At 42.7% G+C, this 21,017-nt stretch overlaps 1 protein-coding gene across 23 annotated transcripts in view; it reads right to left on the bottom strand.

The window, feature by feature from the left end:
- Positions 1–21,017, bottom strand: part of LOC129838266 (liprin-alpha-2-like) — a 277,919-nt gene that overhangs the window by 20,584 nt on the left and 236,318 nt on the right. For all 23 annotated transcript variants that reach the window (XM_055905110.1, XM_055905111.1, XM_055905094.1 and 20 more), the window contains 7 exons: positions 20,184–20,322; positions 19,194–19,414; positions 14,059–14,296; positions 11,153–11,182; positions 6,586–6,713; positions 6,231–6,415; positions 932–1,016 (listed from right to left, as the gene is read on the bottom strand). In XM_055905110.1, coding sequence (XP_055761085.1) covers positions 932–1,016; positions 6,231–6,415; positions 6,586–6,713; positions 11,153–11,182; positions 14,059–14,296; positions 19,194–19,414; positions 20,184–20,322 — 1,026 coding nt within the window. The remainder of the gene's footprint in view (positions 1–931; positions 1,017–6,230; positions 6,416–6,585; positions 6,714–11,152; positions 11,183–14,058; positions 14,297–19,193; positions 19,415–20,183; positions 20,323–21,017) is intronic.

The raw sequence follows: 21,017 nt of genomic DNA, 5'->3' as shown, positions 1-21,017 counted from the left end.
TTGACCAGGCTGAAAATGTCAATATAAATTCAGCAGGCAGTTCAATAGCATGCACTGGAGGAGAGCATCAAGATGCAAGGCGGTCCACTTCCTGGAAAACTGGAGAATCGACACCAAATAGAACACAGTCGTCATCATCATAATACCTTTTATTGATCATATGTAAGGGTGGGAAAGTTATTTGTCATGACAACTCAAAGCTCGCCTATAGAGAACGCATTTGTCATTTGGCACTGACACAGTAGACACATACATCCCCAGTTGAAAGGAGAGGAAACTTGCACATGAGGGAACCATCCTGTTTTGTCGTTCATGTGTGGGTTTAAAGGAGGACTATATCTGGAAAACCAAACCAAAAGCATGAACTAAGAATCGTAGGCATACAATGTGTGACATGAATAGACTTCTAACCCAATCAATAGTCTGACTGTGTTTGGTTAGGGGGGATCCCTCTATTGTACGTTTATTCAGGTTCCTGGTCTGTATTGATCCTCTCTCTGCTGGAGAGTGGGAGTATTGGAGATGTATCTTCTATCCAGCCACATATGGAACTGCCTCCTATACAGGAAAAGGACTAATGAACCCAGAGATTCCTCACCAGCCACTGTGTACGGGGTCAAAGGTTGGAAACAGGATAATGATCTCTATTCAGATTTACTATAGACAGACACTGCTGTCTGGCACATAAAAAGGTGTGTGCATCATAACACTTTACTACAGTAGTGTCATGTACCGTAGATTAACACAGGGGGGTGTTAGTACTGGTGTGGTACATTGCCCAGTGTTTCCAGTGGCACAGGTCTGATTTATCTCCCACTGGTTGTGATGTGAGCCAATCGAGTATTATTAAGCGCAAGGTTGCTGTTTGTTTGGGGTGAAATGCTGTGGTGGCAGGTGTGAGGGGCAGGAGGGGGGTGTTGTGAAAGCTTACTTCTTTTTCAGCCGGCGGTCTTTCTCAGCCTGAGTCCCCAGCTTCCCCACAGCCATGTCCTGACCCAGGTCTGGATCAGACGCTCCTGTGAGAGAGGGAGAATGGGACGTTACTGCACTGCCTGCATGGCTCATAGAAATCATCCCGTGTAGATAGCATCCAGACAGTACTAGCAAGGAGCTACACTTATCTCCTCTGAATCTGTACTCAACAGAGAGTTTACACTTTTTCATAGTCACATAATCTACTTCACACAGATGGCAGAGTCATTAGAGGTGATGTTTGGATGGTGAAGTGGTAAGTCATAACCTCTGTGACAAGTATCATCTAACATAATACAGGCAGGTTAGGGCCCTCAGATCCTTAAAAAAGTTCTACAGCTGCACCGTCGAGAGCATCTTGACTGACTGCATCACCATTTGGTATGGCAATTGGCCAGCACAGTACATCCCTGAGGTTGAGCGACCTGCCATCCAGGATCTCTATATCAGGCAGGGTCAGAGGAAGGGCCCAAAAATTGGGCATTTGAGACAGCTTCTATCCCAAAGCCATAAGAAAAATAGTCAATTAATGGTACCTGAACTATCTGCACTAACTCTCTTGCACTGACCCTATGTACACTCACGAGACTATATATACACAACATACTGTATACATCTTATATATCTTTTATCCTGATAACAAGTTCAAACAGGTACCATTAATACAGGTAACGAGTGGAGGACAGAGGAGCCTCTTAAAGAAGAAGTTACAGGTCTGTGAGAGCCAGAAATCTTGCTTGTTTGTAGGTGACCAAATACTTATTTTCCACCATAATTTGCAAATAAATTCATTAAAAATCCTACAATGTGATTTTCTGGATTTTTTTTTCTCATTTTGTCTGTCATAGTTGAAGTGTACCTATGGTGAAAATTACAGGCCTCTCTCATCTTTTTAAGTGGGAGAACTTGCACAATTGGTGGCTGACTAAATACTTTTTTGCCCCACTGTATAGTCTAGTGAGTGTGTATATGGTGTGTATATATAGTCTAGTGAGTGTGTATATGGTGTGTATATACGAGACTACATATACACACCATATACACAATCACTAGAGTATATATACACACCATATACACACTCACTAGACTATATGTACACACACTCACTCAGACACTCTACACTGTCACTCCCACACAAATCCCTCACACATTCAAACATGCACGCACACGCACACACACACACACACACACACACACAATTTGCTGCTACTATTCTTTATTTTACTCATATTATTATCTATCCTGATGCCTAGTCACTTTACCCTGCCTTCATGTACATATCTACCTCAAATACCTTACTATTATCTATCCTGATGCCCAGTCACTTTACCCTGCCTTCATGTACATATATACCTCAAATACCTTATTATTATCGACCCTGATGCCTAGTCACTTTACCCTGCCTTCATGTACATATCTACCTAAAATACCTTATTATTATCTATCCTGATGCCTAGTCACTTTACCCTGCCTTCATGTACATATCTACCTCAAATACCTTATTATTATCTATCCTGATGCCTAGTCACTTTACCCTGCCTTCATGTACATATCTACTTCAAATACCTTATTATTATTTACCCTGATGCCTAGTCACTTTACCCTGCCTTCATGTACATATCTACCTCAAATACCTTACTATTATTATCTATCCTGATGCCCAGTCCCTTTACCCTGCCTTCATGTACATATCTACCTCAAATACCTTATTATTATCTATCCTGATGCCCAGTCACTTTACCCTGCCTTCATGTACATATCTACCTCAAATACCTTATTATTATCTATCCTGATGCCTAGTCACTTTACCCTGCCTTCATGTACATATCTACTTCAAATACCTTATTATTATTTACCCTGATGCCTAGTCACTTTACCCTGCCTTCATGTACATATCTACCTCAAATACCTTACTATTATTATCTATCCTGATGCCCAGTCCCTTTACCCTGCCTTCATGTACATATCTACCTCAAATACCTTATTATTATCTATCCTGATGCCCAGTCACTTTACCCTGCCTTCATGTACATATCTACCTCAAATACCTTATTATTATCTATCCTGATGCCTAGTCACTTTACCCTGCCTTCATGTACATATCTACCTCAAATACCTTATTATTATCTATCCTGATGCTTAGTCACTTTACCCTGCCTTCATGTACATATCTACCTCAAATACCTTATTATTATCTACCCTGATGCCTAGTCACTTTACCCTGCCTTCATGTACATATCTACCTCAAATACCTTATTATTATCTATCCTGATGCCTAGTCACTTTACCCTGCCTTCATGTACATATCTACCTCAAATACCTTATTAGTATCTACCCTGATGCCTAGTCACTTTACCCTGCCTTCATGTACATATCTACCTCAAATACCTTATTATTATCTATCCTGATGCTTAGTCACTTTAGCCTGCCTTCATGTACATATCTACCTCAAATACCTTATTATTATCTACCCTGATGCCTAGTCACTTTACCCTGCCTTCATGTACATATCTACCTCAAATACCTTACTATTATCTATCCTGATGCAGTCACTTTACCCTGCCTTCATGTACATATCTACCTCAAATACCTTACTTTTATTATCTATCCTGATGCCCAGTCACTTTACCCTGCCTTCATGTACATATCTACCTCAAATACCTTATTATTATCTATCCTGATGCCTAGTCACTTTACCCTGCCTTCATGTACATATCTACCTCAAATACCTTATTATTATCTATCCTGATGCCCAGTCACTTTACCCTGCCTTCATGTACATATCTACCTCAAATACCTTATTATTATCTATCCTGATGCCTAGTCACTTTACCCTGCCTTCATGTACATATCTACCTCAAATACCTTACTATTATCTATCCTGATGCAGTCACTTTACCCTGCCTTCATGTACATATCTACCTCAAATACCTTATTAGTATCTACCCTGATGCCTAGTCACTTTACCCTGCCTTCATGTACATATCTACCTCAAATACCTTATTATTATCTATCCTGATGCCCAGTCACTTTACCCTGCCTTCATGTACATATCTACCTCAAATACCTTATTATTATCTATCCTGATGCCTAGTCACTTTACCCTGCCTTCATGTACATATCTACCTCAAATACCTTATTATTATCTATCCTGATGCCCAGTCACTTTACCCTGCCTTCATGTACATATCTACCTCAAATACCTTATTATTATCTATCCTGATGCCTAGTCACTTTACCCTGCCTTCATGTACATATCTACCTCAAATACCTTACTATCATCTATCCTGATGCAGTCACTTTACCCTGCCTTCATGTACATATCTACCTCAAATACCTTATTAGTATCTACCCTGATGCCTAGTCACTTTACCCTGCCTTCATGTACATATCTACCTCAAATACCTTATTATTATCTATCCTGATGCCCAGTCACTTTACCCTGCCTTCATGTACATATCTACCTCAAATACCTTATTATTATCTATCCTGATGCCTAGTCACTTTACCCTGCCTTCATGTACATATCTACCTCAAATACCTCGTACCGCTGCACATTGATCTGGAACTGGTACTCCCTGTATATAAACTCAACAAAAAAAGAAACGCCCTCTCAATGTCAACTGCTTTTATTTAAAAAAACTTAACATGTGTAAATATTTGTAAGTTCCACAGACATGTGACTAACAGAAATTGAATAATGTGTCCCTGAACAAAGAGGGGGTCAAAAGTAACAGTCAATATCTGGTGTGGCCACCAGCTGCATTAAGTACTGCAGTGCATCTCCTCCTCATGGACTGCACCAGATTTGCCAGTTCTTGCTGTGAGATGTTACCCCACTCTTCCACCAAGGCACCTGCAAGTTCCCAGACATTTCTGGGGGGAATGGCTCTAGCCCTCACCCTCCGATCCAACAGGTCCCAGACGTGCTCAATGGGAGTGAGATCCGGGCTCTTCGCTGGCCATGGCAGAACACTGACATTCCTGTCTTGCAGGAAATCACGCACAGAACGAGCAGTATGGCTGGTGGCAGGATGTGGGTGGGTTTGTGCCCATAGGCGACGTTATTGCCGGTGATGTCTGGTGAGGACCTGCCTTACAACAGGCCTACAAGCCCTCAGTCCAGCCTCTCTCAGCCTATTGCGGACAGTCTGAGCACTGATGGAGGTATTGTGCGTTCCTGGTGTAAATCGGGCAGTTGTTGTTGCCATCCTGTACCTGTCCCGCAGGTGTGATGTTCAGATGTACCGATCCTGTGCAGGTGTTGTTACACGTGGTCTGCCACTGCGAGGACAATCAGCTGTCCGTCTTGTCTCCCTGTAGTGCTGTCTTAGGCGTCTCACAGTACGGACATTGCAATTTATTGCCCTGCAGTCCTCATGCCTCCTTGCAGCATGCCTAAGGCACATTCACGCAGATGAGCAGGGACCCTGGGTATTTTTCTTTTGGTGTTTTCCAGAGTCAGTAGAAAGGCCTCTTTAGTGTCCTAAGTTTTCATAACTGTGATCTTAATTGCCTACCGTCTGTAAGCTGTTAGTGTCTAAATGACCGTTCCACAGGTGCATGTTCATTAATTGTTTATGGTTTATTGAACAAGCATGGGAAACAGTGTTTAAACCCTTTACAATGAAGATCTGTGAAGTTAGTTGGATTTTTACGAATTATCTTTGAAAGACAGGGCACTGAAAAACGGAAGTTTCTTTTTTTGCTGAGTTTAGATCCATTATTGATCTGCTACTGGTACTCCCTGTATATAGATCCATTATTGATCTGGTACTGGTACTCCCTGTATATAGATCCATTATTGATCTGGTACTGGTACTCCCTGTATATAGATCCATTATTGATCTGCTACTGGTACTCCCTGTATATAGATCCATTATTGATCTGCTACTGGTACTCCCTGTATATAGATCCATTATTGATCTGCTACTGGTACTACCTGTATATATTTCTTATTTTATTCTGCTATTTTATTTTTAATCATCATTTATTTTAATTGTTTGGAAATGTTCGTAAGCATTTCACTGTGAAGTCTACACCTGTTGTATTCGGCACAGGTGATAAATACAATTTGATTTGAGAAAGTATTATCCCCCTGGCAAGGCACTCTATGTGCTCCTGTCAGTCACTCTGAATCAGAACGTCCGCTAAACTGTTAAATGACTAAAATGTCAATGTAAATGAATGACTACTCATTAACCAAACAGTACATAAGAGCAACTCATATCAGAGAGGTGCTGAGTGTAGACCAGTACCTTGGCTCTGCCCGATGGCCTCCCTGTGGGCATGCAGCTGTGCCAGTCTGGTCTTCTCCTTCTTGCCAAACAGGCGTCCGATGGAGGACTTGATGCCCTTCTTCTTGGGCTGCTTGTTGATGGAGTCCTGACTGCTGGCTACGCTGCTCAGTGCACTGGCCTCTGCCTCCAGGCTGGCAGCAATGCTGCAAACACACGCATGCACGCACACACACGCACGCACGCACACACACACACAATCAAGGAAAAATATACAACTTGGGTAAGAGACAATTTGTCTCATAAATTACCGTCAGGATGAAGAAGGTGGAGTATGTGTGTGTGTGTGTGTGTGAGCGCTATAAGTGCAGCATACCCTCGGGCCTCATTGTGTGAGGAGGCTGGCAGTGTGCGGGTCATGCGTACGGTCCGGGGCGTGGGGGGAGGGGACGTCTCACACTTGATGGTAGCCTTGTCCTGGCCGTCATCGTCTGTGGCCGCAATCTGACCGTGGAGAGGTGAAGAGACCTGTTAGTAGCTCTTATTAAAATAGTATAGTAACACCTCACATATCATTCTCTACAACACTGTTATTACACTATAGTCACACCTCACACATCAATCTCTACAACACTGTTATTACACTATAGTAACACCTCACACATCAATCTCTACAACACTGTTATTACACTATAGTAACACCTCACATATCAATCTCTACAACACTGTTATTACACTATAGTAACACCTCACATATCAATCTCTACAACACTGTTATTACACTATAGTAACACCTCACATATCAATCTCTACAACACTGTTATTACACTATAGTAACACCTCACACATCAATCTCTACAACACTGTTATTACACTATAGTAACACCTCACATATCAATCTCTACAACACTGTTATTACACTATAGTAACACCTCACACATCAATCTCTACAACACTGTTATTACACTATAGTAACACCTCACACATCAATCTCTACAACACTGTTATTACACTATAGTAACACCTCACACATCAATCTCTACAACACTGGTATTACACTATAGTAACACCTCACATATCAATCTCTACAACACTGTTACTACACTATAATAACACCTCACACATCAATCTCTACAACACTGTTATTACACTATAGTCACACCTCACACATCAATCTCTACAACACTGTTATTACACTATAGTCACACGTCAATCTCTACAACACTGTTATTACACTATAGTCACACCTCAGACATCAATCTCTACAACACTGTTATTACACTATAATAACACCTCACACATCAATCTCTACAACACTGTTATTACACTATAGTAACACCTCACATATCAATCTCTACAACACTGTTACTACACTATAATAACACCTCACATATCAATCTCTACAACACTGTTATTACACTATAGTAACACCTCACACATCAATCTCTACAACACTGTTATTACACTATAGTAACACCTCACACATCAATCTCTACAACACTGTTATTACACTATAGTAACACCTCACACATCAATCTCTACAACACTGTTATTACACTATAGTAACACCTCACATATCAATCTCTACAATACTGTTATTACACTATAGTAACACCTCACATATCAATCTCTACAACACTGTTATTACACTATAGTCACACCTCACACATCAATCTCTACAACACTGTTACTACACTATAATAACACCTCACATATCAATCTCCACAACACTGTTATTACACTATAGTAACACCTCACACATCAATCTCTACAACACTGTTATTACACTATAGTAACACCTCACATATCAATCTCTACAACACTGTTATTACACTATAATAACACCTCACACATCAATCTCTACAACACTGTTATTACACTATAGTAACACCTCACATATCAATCTCTACAACACTGTTATTACACTATAATAACACCTCACACATCAATCTCTACAACACTGTTATTACACTATAGTAACACCTCACATATCAATCTCTACAACACTGTTATTACACTATAGTAACACCTCACACATCAATCTCTACAACACTGTTGCTTCCAGCCTACAAACAGAAACTAAAACAGCAAGCTCCCGCGCTCAGGTCTGTTCAACGCTGGTCCGAACAATCTGATTCCACGCTTCAAGACTGCTTCGATCACGTGGATTGGGATATGTTCCGCATTGCGTCCAACAACAACATTGACGAATACGCTGATTCGGTGATCGAGTTCATTAGAAAGTGCATTGACGATGTCGTACCCACAGCAACGATTAAAACATTCCCAAACCAGAAACCGTGGATTGATGGCAGCATTCACGTGAAACTGAAAGCGCGAACCACTGCTTTTAACCAGGGCAAGGTGACCGGAAACATGACCGAATGCAAACAGTGTAGCTATTCCCTCCGCAAGGCAATCAAACAAGCTAAGTGCCAGTATAGAGACAAAGTAGAGTCGCAATTCAACAGCTCAGACACAAGAGGTATGTGGCAGGGTCTACAGTCAATCACGGATTACAAAAAGAAAACCAGCTCCGTCGCGGACCAGGATGTCTTGCACCCAGACAGACTAGATAACTTTTTTGCTCGCTTTGAGGACAATACAGTGCCACTGACACGGCCCGCTACCAAAACCTGCGAGCTCTCCTTCACTGCAGCCGAGGTGAGTAAAACATTTAAACGTGTTAACCCTCGCAAGGCTGCAGGCCCAGACGGCATTCCCAGCCGCGTCCTCAGAGCATGCGCAGACCAGCTGGCTGGTGTGTTTAAGGACATATTCAATCAATCCTTATCCCAGTCTGCTGTTCCCACATGCTTCAAGAGGGCCACCATTGTTCCTGTTCCCAAGAAAGCTAAGGTAACTGAGCTAAATGACTACCGCCCCGTAGCACTAACTTCCGTCATCATGAAGTGCTTTGAGAGACTAGTCAAGGACCATATCACCTCCACACTACCTGACACCCTAGACCCACTCCAATTTGCTTACCGACCCAATAGGTCCACAGACGACGCAATCGCAACCACACTGCACACTGCCCTAACCCATCTGGACAAGAGGTATTACCTATGTGAGAATGCTGTTCATCGACTACAGCTCAGCATTTAACACCATAGTACCCTCCAAACTCGTCATCAAGCTCGAGACCCTGGGTCTCGACCCCACCCTGTGCAACTGGGTCCTGGATTTCCTGACGGGCCGCCCCCAGGTGGTGAGGGTAGGTAACAACATCTCCATCCCGCTGATCCTCAACACTGGGGCCCCACAAGGGTGCGTTCTGAGCCCTCTCCTGTACTCCCTGTTCACCCACGCCTCCAACTCAATCATCAAGTTTGCGAACGACACTACAGTGGTAGTCTTGATTACCAACAACGACGAGACGGCCTACAGGGAGGAGGTGAGGGCCCTCGGAGTGTGGTGTCAGGAAAATAACCTCACACTCAACGTCAACAAAACAAAGGAGATGATTGTGGACTTCAGGAAACAGCAGAGGGAGCACCCCCCTATCCACATCGACGGGACAGTAGTGGAGAAGGTGGAAAGTTTTAAGTTCCTCGGTGTACACATCACGGACAAACTGAATTGGTCCACCCACACAGACAGCGTGGTGAAGAAGGCGCAGCAGCGCGTCTTCAACCTCAGGAGGCTGAAGAAATTCGGCTTGTCACCAAAAGTACTCACAAACTTCTACAGATTCACAATCGAGAGCATCCTGTCGGGCTGTATCACCGCCTGGTACGGCAACTGCTCCGCCCACAACTGTAAGGCTCTCCAGAGGACAGTGAGGTCTGCACAACGCATCACCGGGGGAAAACTACCTGCCCTCCAGGACACCTACACCACCCGATGTCACAGGAAGGCCATAAAAATCTCCACCTGGCACAGCCAGAAGAGGACTGGCCACCCCTCATAGCCTGGTTCCTCTCTAGGTTTCTTCCTAGGTTTTGGCCTTTCTAGGGAGTTTTTCCTAGCCACCGTGCTTCTACACCTGCATTGCTTGCTGTTTGGGGGTTTAGGCTGGGTTTCTGTACAGCACTTCGAGATATTAGCTGATGTACGAATGGCTATATAAAATAAACTTGATTGATTGATTGATTGATTGACAACAACCACCCGAGCCACTGCCTGTTCATCCCGCTATCATCCAGAAGGTGAGGTCAGTACAGGTGCATCAAAGCAGGGACCGAGAGACTGAAAAACAGCTTCTATCTCAAGGCCATCAGACTGTTAAACAGCCACCACTAACATATAGTGGCCGCTGCCAACATACTGACTCAACTCCAGCCACTTTAATAATGGGAATTGGTGGAAATTATGTAAAAATGTATCACTAGCCACTTTAAACAATGCCACTTATTATAATGTTTACATACCCTACATTACTCATCTCATATGTATATGTGTATACTGTACTCTATATCATCTACTGCATCTTGCCATCTTTATGTAATACATATCACTAGCCACTTTAAACTATGCCACTTTATGTTTACATACCCTACATTACTCATCTCATATGTATAGACTGTACTCTATACCATCTACTGCATCTTACCTATGCCGTTCTGTACCATCACTCATTCATACATCTTTATGTACATATTCTTTATCCCTTTACACTTGTGTGTATAAGGTAGTAGTTGTGGAATTGTTAGTTTAGATTACTTGTTGGTTATTACTGCATTGTCGGAACTAGAAGCACAAGCATTTCGCTACACTCGCAATAACATCTGCTAACCATGTGTATGTGACAAATCAAATTTGATTTGATTTGATAGTCACACCTCACACATCAATCTCTACAACATTGTTTGCTTATAGGTCTTCAGAGTCCAATAATGGCAAGGATACACCAGACCATGACAGTCATCTACAGGAAGACCGAGGTACTATGCATTTGAAATGTCTAATGTAATAAAATGAACATATCATTAGTACTGTACCTTTCTCCTGTGTTTCCTCAGATCACTGGGCTGCAGGGTGGAGGACAGGAAAGAAAAGGAAAACAGCAGTTTAGAGTAAATCAGTAAGATTAAACTAAATGTCCTCCCCCATACAGAAACACCTCATGTATAGTTATAGACATGGCTAGCCGATATACCATCAGGTGGGCACATAACCTGTCAATTACACATTACACCACACAATCAGTTACAGTGATTTGTTGACAAAATAACCTGCTTTGCCACTATTCATTTGAGAGGTCAATAAAATCAAAGGCTCATTCTTTAAAAGCCCCTGGGTATTGGCAACATTCACTCTCTGAGACCGTTTGACTGGCTGGCTGGCTGGCTGGCTGGCTGGCTGGCTGGCTGGCTGGCTGGATGGATGGCTGGATGGATTGTGGGGATTTGAATATTTTTAGCCCAGTGGAGGATAGAAAAAAGAGACAGACACCCTGTGATGGGGACATCTGGAGCACTACCACCCTGGGTCAGTGTGCTGAGTGCGTGTGTGTGACAGACAGACAGACAGACAGACAGACAGACAGACAGACAGACAGACAGAGACAGAAAAAAAACTATAATTAGTGTGTTATTAGTTTAAGCAGACCGTGTTTGTCCACTGCTGTGACTAAGATGAAGATCAGATCGAACCTTCTGACCAATCCATGCATTCTGACTTGGAATGCTTGTACTAAATTTACAGGCTAATGAAATATGGGATATTTGTAGATGGATATGTTTATGTACTCTGAAGTGCTCCTTGTCTTGTCCCATGCTGTATGTGTGACTCTTCTATTGTTTGTTGCCATAAAGAAGAATATACTACAGTATAGGACAACAAGGCTATTTTTTCACAAGAGACAGACTGACACACATTTTCTGTTTTGACAGACATTATTACTATTATACATTTCTTGACCTAATGTAGACAGCACTTTTATTGACCTAATGTAGACAGCACTTTTATTGACCTAATGTAGACAGCACTTTTATTGACCTAATGTAGACAGCACTTTTATTGACCTAATGTAGACAGCACTTTTATTGACCTAATGTAGACAGCACTTTTATTGACCTAATGTAGACAGTACTTTTATTGACCTAATGTAGACAGTACTTTTATTGACCTAACAGACAGTACTTTTATTGACCTAACAGACAGTATTTTTATTGACCTAACAGACAGTACTTTTATTGACCTAACGTAGACAGTACTTTTATTGACCTAACAGACAGTACTTTTATTGACCTAACAGACAGTACTTTTACTGACCTAACAGACAGTATTTTTATTGACCTAACAGACAGTACTTTTACTGACATAATGTAGACAGCACTTTTATTGACCTAAAAGACAGTACTTTTATTGACCTAACAGACAGTACTTTTATTGACCTAACAGACAGCACTTTTATTGACCTAAAAGACAGTACTTTTATTGACCTAACAGACAGTACTTTTATTGACCTAACAGACAGTACTTTTATTGACCTAATGTAGACAGTACTTTTATTGACCTAACAGACAGTACTTTTATTGACCTAACAGACAGTACTTTTATTGACCTAATGTAGACAGCACTTTTATTGACCTAATGTAGACAGCACTTTTATTGACCTAATGTAGACAGCACTTTTATTGACCTAATGTAGACAGCACTTTTATTGACCTAATGTAGACAGCACTTTTATTGACCTAATGTAGACAGTACTTTTATTGACCTAATGTAGACAGTACTTTTATTGACCTAACAGACAGTACTTTTATTGACCTAACAGACAGTATTTTTATTGACCTAACAGACAGTACTTTTATTGACCTAACGTAGACAGTACTTTTATTGACCTAACAGACAGTACTTTTATTGACCTAACAGACAGTACTTTTACTGACCTAACAGACAGTATTTTTATTGACCTAACAGACAGTACTTTTACTGACATAATGTAGACAGCACTTTTATTGACCTAAAAGACAGTACTTTTATTGACCTAACAGACAGTACTTTTATTGACCTAACAGACAGTACTTTTATTGACCTAATGTAGACAGTACTTTTATTGACCTAACAGACAGTACTTTTATTGACCTAACAGACAGTACTTTTATTGACCTAATGTAGACAGTACTTTTATTGACCTAACAGACAGTACTTTTATTGACCTAATGTAGACAGTACTTTTATTGACCTAACAGACAGTACTTTTATTGACCTAATGTAGACAGTACTTTTATTGACCTAACAGACAGTACTTTTATTGACCTAACAGACAGTACTTTTATTGCTCAATAGGACAATAGTGGCAAGTATAAAAAAGTCCTTAAAACATAGTAAACAAACATAGCACAGACTATCACATCCTGGTATCTACAACACACACAAACCAAGCCAAGCTCTACAATGAAGGAGTAATGAACCTCAGCCAGATAGATTATGCAACTCAATCCATCAAGGAAAGAACACCATCTAAATAAAGTTGAAAGAAAGCCAATACATGCTTTTACAAGTGGCTGGCTTTTGAAAAAAATCTATGTCTGGCTCTCTCTTGGAGCTGCTTTGAAATCTGGTCCAGGGTCATTTAAGGTTACCAGTTTACCATCAAATTGAGTTTACTCTCCGTTCTAGAATAATCAAGGGCGGCTCAGGTGAAGTAGTCGTATGAAGTCTATTGAAAGAGCAAGGCTGAGAACAAAGAAAGAGGCCAAACACAGCATACTGAATGCTGATCCCAGGTGCTTCTATTGGCCCTGTCCTGCACCACAATACAGACAGAGCCTGATACGGCTGTGGTAGCCTTCGTCAAGACTGGGATACACTCGTACATACACATACATACGCACACAACTAACCCCCACCCACTCACCCACCACACCCACAGCCCGTCCTGACCCCAGCAGCGTACCAGTGTCATGATACCCATGCGCTCCATGTCTGCGGTGCTGCGGTGGTCCAGCTTGGGGGTGGAGTGTCCGCTGGGCGGGGAGGAAGAGGCCAGGGAGGAGGCGGTGGCCGAGGCGGTGATGGAGGCTCCGGGGTGGTGCATACGGGCCAGGTTGAGACCCTCCAGGCTGACGCTGGCCACACGGTTCTCTATCTCCTCCGCCCGCAGCTCTGTCGACTCCTTCTCCTCCTGGATCAGTCTGGGAGAGAGGGGGAGGCGGAGAGGGAGGGAGGGATTCATTAGACTTATTTCACAGCTGTATTCAGCCACTGAATATATAGAAAGATCATTCATCCAACAAGATTCTGAGAATTCTCAGAATCTCTTGGTCCTTTGTGGTTCAATTCTCTGGATGTTCATGGAAATCCCCACTGCAGACCCATAGGGCTCCTCTTAAAGACAAAGCCGGGAGACAAAAAGCCAGTTCATTACTCATAAACCATATAGGTGCACAACACTACCTCACAACACTAATTAGTTTAGAAATTAATTCAGAGGGCTTTCTGCCATCGGAGCTGAAATCGTATTCCAGCATAATCACCCTGATGAGGCATGTCTCTATCGATTGTGCTTATAAGCAAAAAACAATAAAGGCCTTAGGTAAATTAACAACACTTTGTTTTAAAATGTCACTTAAGCTTAGGGTTGTGTGAAATAATACTTTGCTAATCACCAGACAAGAAGATCAGTACAATATTAACAAGCAAGTAACAGACCTTGTATCTTGAATAAGCCCAAACCAGTAAATACTGTTGTTTGATTTCCAACTGTGTCAGGCTCCCAATGTTAACCAAGTGTTTATCATCTTAATACAATAGATTATTTTGACAGCTAACTGGGTAAATTATCAATACTTGAATAAAACTACAGTATATCAGTGTCAGCTCCTCACAGCTTTTCTAGGTACTGTAACTGGCAGTATCTGAGGCTTGTGTTTATTCATCTAGACAGGGCATCACACTCTGCAGACAAGAGCCAACAAGCTTCAGCCCTGAAGACAAGTGTGTCCACACACATCCCTGGATATCCAATCAATTACTGTCTAATTAATTCAATTTCATCGCCACAGAAACCCGAGGCGCGTAGCCCACTGATAGGCTGAGCCAGCCTTAGGGGTGGAGAAAGCTAGGCCAACACCCTGAAGCTCTCCCTCACGTCAAGCACTAAGAGGCATATTTTACCGATCAACAATGAAGTGACCAACAAATCAATGTGTCAGTAATGTTTCCCAATGAACTTTATCCACATAACATACAACTTGATTTACATAAAGATCAGTCACTAGGGGTGTTTCCTGGCAATGAGACCCACAGTTTTTATCTGGTCCCTAGCATGCTCTGTCCAAAAAGAGCAGGGTTAAAGTCAGGTAAATGTCTGGTCCTTAGCATGGTCTGTCCAAAAAGAGCAGGGTTAAAGTCAGGTAAATGTCTAGTCCCTAGCATGGTCTGTCCAACTAGAGCAGGGTTAAAGTCAGGTAAATGTCTGGTCCTTAGCATGGTCTGTCCAAAAAGAGCAGGGTTAAAGTCAGGTAAATGTCTGGTCCCTAGCATGGTCTGTCCAATAAGAGCAGGGTTAAAGTCAGCTAAATGTCTGGTCCCTAGCATGCTCTGTCCAATAAGAGCAGGGTTAAAGTCAGGTAAATGTCTGGTCCTTAGCATGGTCTGTCCAATAAGAGCAGGGTTAAAGTCAGGTAAATGTCTGGTCCCTCGCATGGTCTGTCCAATAAGAGCAGGGTTAAAGTCAGGTAAATGTCTGGTCCCTAGCATGGTCTGTCCAAAAAGAGCAGGGTTAAAGTCAGGTAAATGTCTAGTCCCTAGCATGGTCTGTCCAAAAAGAGCAGGGTTAAAGTCAGGTAAATGTCTGGTCCTTAGTATGGTCTGTCCAATAAGAGCAGGGTTAAAGTCAGCTAAATGTCTGGTCCCTAGCATGCTCTGTCCAATAAGAGCAGGGTTAAAGTCAGGTAAATGTCTGGTCCCTAGCATGGTCTGTCCAAAAAGAGCAGGGTTAAAGTCAGGTAAATGTCTGGTCCTTAGTATGTTCTGTCCAAAAAGAGCAGGGTTAAAGTCAGGTAAATGTCTGGTCCCTAGCATGGTCTGTCCAATAAGAGCAGGGTTAAAGTCAGCTAAATGTCTGGTCCCTAGCATGGTCTGTCCAATAAGAGCAGGGTTAAAGTCAGGTAAATGTCTGGTCCCTAGCATGGTCTGTCCAATAAGAGCAGGGTTAAAGTCAGGTAAATGTCTGGTCCCTAGCATGGTCTGTCCAATAAGAGCAGGGTTAAAGTCAGCTAAATGTCTGGTCCCTAGCATGCTCTGTCCAATAAGAGCAGGCTTAAAGTCAGGTAAATGTCTGGTCCCTAGCATGGTCTATCCAATAAGAGCAAGGTTAAAGTCAGGTAAATGTCTAGTCCCTAGCATGGTCTGTCCAATAAGAGCAGGGTTAAAGTCAGGTAAATGTCTGGTCCTTAGCATGGTCTGTCCAAAAAGAGCAGGGTTAAAGTCAGGTAAATGTCTGGTCCCTAGCATGGTCTGTCCAATAAGAGCAGGGTTAAAGTCAGCTAAATGTCTGGTCCCTAGCATGCTCTGTCCAATAAGAGCAGGGTTAAAGTCAGGTAAATGTCTGGTCCTTAGCATGGTCTGTCCAATAAGAGCAGGGTTAAAGTCAGGTAAATGTCTGGTCCCTCGCATGGTCTGTCCAATAAGAGCAGGGTTAAAGTCAGGTAAATGTCTGGTCCCTAGCATGGTCTGTCCAAAAAGAGCAGGGTTAAAGTCAGGTAAATGTCTGGTCCCTCGCATGGTCTGTCCAATAAGAGCAGGGTTAAAGTCAGGTAAATGTCTGGTCCCTAGCATGGTCTGTCCAATAAGAGCAGGGTTAAAGTCAGGTAAATGTCTAGTCCCTAGCATGGTCTGTCCAATAAGAGCAGGGTTAAAGTCAGCTAAATGTCTGGTCCCTAGCATGCTCTGTCCAATAAGAGCAGGGTTAAAGTCAGCTAAATGTCTGGTCCCTAGCATGGTCTGTCCAAAAAGAGCAGGGTTAAAGTCAGGTAAATGTCTGGTCCTTAGTATGTTCTGTCCAAAAAGAGCAGGGTTAAAGTCAGGTAAATGTCTGGTCCCTAGCATGCTCTGTCCAATAAGAGCAGGGTTAAAGTCAGCTAAATGTCTGGTCCCTAGCATGGTCTGTCCAATAAGAGCAGGGTTAAAGTCAGGTAAATGTCTGGTCCCTAGCATGGTCTGTCCAATAAGAGCAGGGTTAAAGTCAGCTAAATGTCTGGTCCCTAGCATGGTCTGTCCAATAAGAGCAGGGTTAAAGTCAGCTAAATGTCTGGTCCCTAGCATGCTCTGTCCAATAAGAGCAGGCTTAAAGTCAGGTAAATGTCTGGTCCCTAGCATGGTCTGTCCAAAAAGAGCAGGGTTAAAGTCAGGTAAATGTCTAGTCCCTAGCATGGTCTGTCCAATAAGAGCAGGGTTAAAGTCAGGTAAATGTCTGGTCCCTAGCATGGTCTATCCAATAAGAGCAAGGTTAAAGTCAGGTAAATGTCTGGTCCCTAGCATGGTCTGTCCAATAAGAGCAGGGTTAAAGTCAGGTAAATGTCTGGTCCCTAGCATGGTCTGTCCAAAAAGAGCAGGGTTAAAGTCAGGTAAATGTCTAGTCCCTAGCACGGTCTGTCCAATAAGAGCAGGGTTAAAGTCAGCTAAATGTCTGGTCCCTCGCATGGTCTGTCCAATAAGAGCAGGGTTAAAGTCAGGTAAATGTCTGGTCCCTAGCATGGTCTGTCCAATAAGAGCAGGGTTAAAGTCAGCTAAATGTCTGGTCCCTCGCATGGTCTGTCCAATAAGAGCAGGGTTAAAGTCAGGTAAATGTCTAGTCCCTAGCACGGTCTGTCCAATAAGAGCAGGGTTAAAGTCAGGTAAATGTCTGGTCCTTTGCATGGTCTGTCCAATAAGAGCAAGGTTAAAGTCAGCTAAATGTCTGGTCCCTAGCATGGTCTGTCCAATAAGAGCAGGGTTAAAGTCAGGTAAATGTCTGGTCCCTAGCATGGTCTGTCCAATAAGAGCAGGGTTAAAGTCAGGTAAATGTCTGGTCCCTAGCATGGTCTGTCCAATAAGAGCAGGGTTAAAGTCCGGTAAATGTCTAGTCCCTAGCATGGTCTGTCCAATAAGAGCAGGGTTAAAGTCAGGTAAATGTCTAGTCCCTCGCACGGTCTGTCCAATAAGAGCAGGGTTAAAGTCAGGTAAATGTCTAGTCCCTAGCATGGTCTGTCCAATAAGAGCAGGGTTAAAGTCAGATAAATGTCTGGTCCCTCGCACGGTCTGTCCAATAAGAGCAGGGTTAAAGTCAGGTAAATGTCTAGTCCCTAGCACGGTCTGTCCAATAAGAGCAGGGTTAAAGTCAGGTAAATGTCTAGTCCCTAGCATGGTCTGTCCAATAAGAGCAGGGTTAAAGTCAGCTAAATGTCTGGTCCCTAGCATGCTCTGTCCAATAAGAGCAGGGTTAAAGTCAGGTAAATGTCTGGTCCCTCGCATGGTCTGTCCAATAAGAGCAGGGTTAAAGTCAGGTAAATGTCTGGTCCCTAGCATGGTCTGTCCAATAAGAGCAGGGTTAAAGTCAGCTAAATGTCTGTTCCCTAGCATGGTCTGTCCAAAAAGAGCAGGGTTAAAGTCAGGTAAATGTCTGGTCCCTAGCACGGTCTGTCCAATAAGAGCAGGGTTAAAGTCAGCTAAATGTCTAGTCCCTAGCATGGTCTGTCCAATAAGAGCAGGGTTAAAGTCAGCTAAATGTCTGGTCCCTAGCATGCTCTGTCCAATAAGAGCAGGGTTAAAGTCAGGTAAATGTCTGGTCCCTCGCATGGTCTGTCCAATAAGAGCAGGGTTAAAGTCAGGTAAATGTCTGGTCCCTAGCATGGTCTGTCCAATAAGAGCAGGGTTAAAGTCAGGTAAATGTCTGGTCCCTAGCATGGTCTGTCCAATAAGAGCAGGGTTAAAGTCAGGTAAATGTCTGGTCCCTAGCATGGTCTATCCAATAAGAGCAGGGTTAAGGTCAGGTAAATGTCTGGTCCCTAGCATGTTCTGTCCAATAAGAGCAGGGTTAAGGTCCCGTACCGTATCTCTTTGTTAATGGCGTCCAGCTGCTCCTGCAGCATCATGGCTAGGGTCTGGGCGTCTGAGTGACCGCCGGGGGACAGCAGGTCCATGGAGCTGAACATGGTCTCCCGGTCATCGTCATCAATGTCCGACATGTCAGACATCTCACTCTCAAACGGGTGGCTACCCAGGATGCCTAGCTGCTGAGAGCGCCACTCGTGCTCCCCCAGTGACTTAGCCTGTTGGGGAGGGAGGGTTCACAGATACAGAAGTGTGCACTAATCAAGGGAAGTGTGCACTAATCAAGGGAAGTGTGCACTAATCAAGGGAAGTGTGCACTAATCAAGGGAAGGGAGTGTTCTTGAGGTAACCCTGGTAAAACATCATGGGCAGGATGACATAACTGTAGAGAGATGTGAAAGTTTTATGTAAAGAGACTTGAATATGTTTTTGCACTGTACAAATATTACAGCACACATTATGATTAATACATTCAATGCAGTATTTTGGTTTGATAAAATAATTGGCTAAGTAAAGCTGTCAGCTTCAGGGAGCCTAAAATGTCTCTACTAATTCTCCTTTCATCAGACAAAATAATGAGGCTTGACTTTTAATACGCCCCAAAGTATCTTAATAAACCATTAAATAGTTTTTAATTTAAAAAAAATACGCTGAAACAAGCTTCAAAGATGAATGCAGAATGTCAGTATTTATCTCCAGGTTATTTCAGTCTTCATGGTGATTTATGTTACAATCCTGAGACACTGTAACAGTAGCAATTTATAACAATGATCCTCAAAGGCAATGCTAACCATTCACACCTATCTCCAACAGGTTTCCCTCTGTCGTGCTAATGCTAACAGTCTGACTCCATGCAACCATGTTGGTCATACAGAGTTCAAAGACTTTATCTGTACTTGTTTAAGCTTTCCTGGCTTAATGGATATAATAGTCCTACTACTGCCTCTACCTCAGCCAGGGCTGACCAGAGAGAGACTAGTTCCTGACCTTGCTCTCGTCCCTGCGGAGACCCATGCGTCCTCTCCTGGGCCTGCGGATGACCTTGGCTGACCGGTAGTGGTCTGACTGGGTCTCAGCTAGGGAGCCCAGGGAGAAGCGGAGCTCCCCCGACGTGTCCAGGTGAGACCTGACAGATAGATAGATAGATAGATAGATAGATAGATAGATAGATAGATAGATAGATAGATAGAGAAGAGAAGAGAAGAGAAGAGAGAGACAGAAACACAGAGAGAGAGAACATGCATGTCAGACACCGTAACATCAAGTTTGTTCAAAGGCAGCACTGAAATCGCAGATATTGTGCAAAGAATAATACCAAAACCAAGAGGATCTGCTTGTTTAAAATGGCCTGCTTGCTTATCTAGTATGAAGACGGTGTTGTGATGTATCAGGCAATTTGTAAGGAATCAACAGTCAGTGCTTGTGTGGTTTTCAACCGGTGGCAAATTGCTTTTCTAATGAGTTGTGACTGAAGAGGACAATCAGGAGATCATGACAGCTGCTGTCATCACAGAACTCCAGCCCAGTTATTGGACTTTATCACACATTTTGTCAGTGGAAAAATGTTATCTAATTTAAATGTAGGTATTGGAGGGAAGCAGAAGGATCTATGTAGTGATGCTATCTCTAATCATCTCAGAGAAATGTAGCTGAATCTAAATGGAGATGTTGGGAAAATGTTACAGTTATGTTCTGTCACTACTCCATCTTGAACAAACAGAGACATGACACATTATTTCTGAGGGTTTCTGTAGGATATCTACATAAAAGGAATCCCCCAACCAGACACACACACACACACACACACACACACACACACAC

Source organism: Salvelinus fontinalis, chromosome 39 (genome assembly GCF_029448725.1).
Source record: "Salvelinus fontinalis isolate EN_2023a chromosome 39, ASM2944872v1, whole genome shotgun sequence".
NCBI classification, from domain to species: domain Eukaryota; kingdom Metazoa; phylum Chordata; class Actinopteri; order Salmoniformes; family Salmonidae; genus Salvelinus; species Salvelinus fontinalis.
The sequence above is the reverse complement of the archived record's forward strand: the minus strand, read 5'-3'. Positions and strand labels throughout refer to the sequence as shown.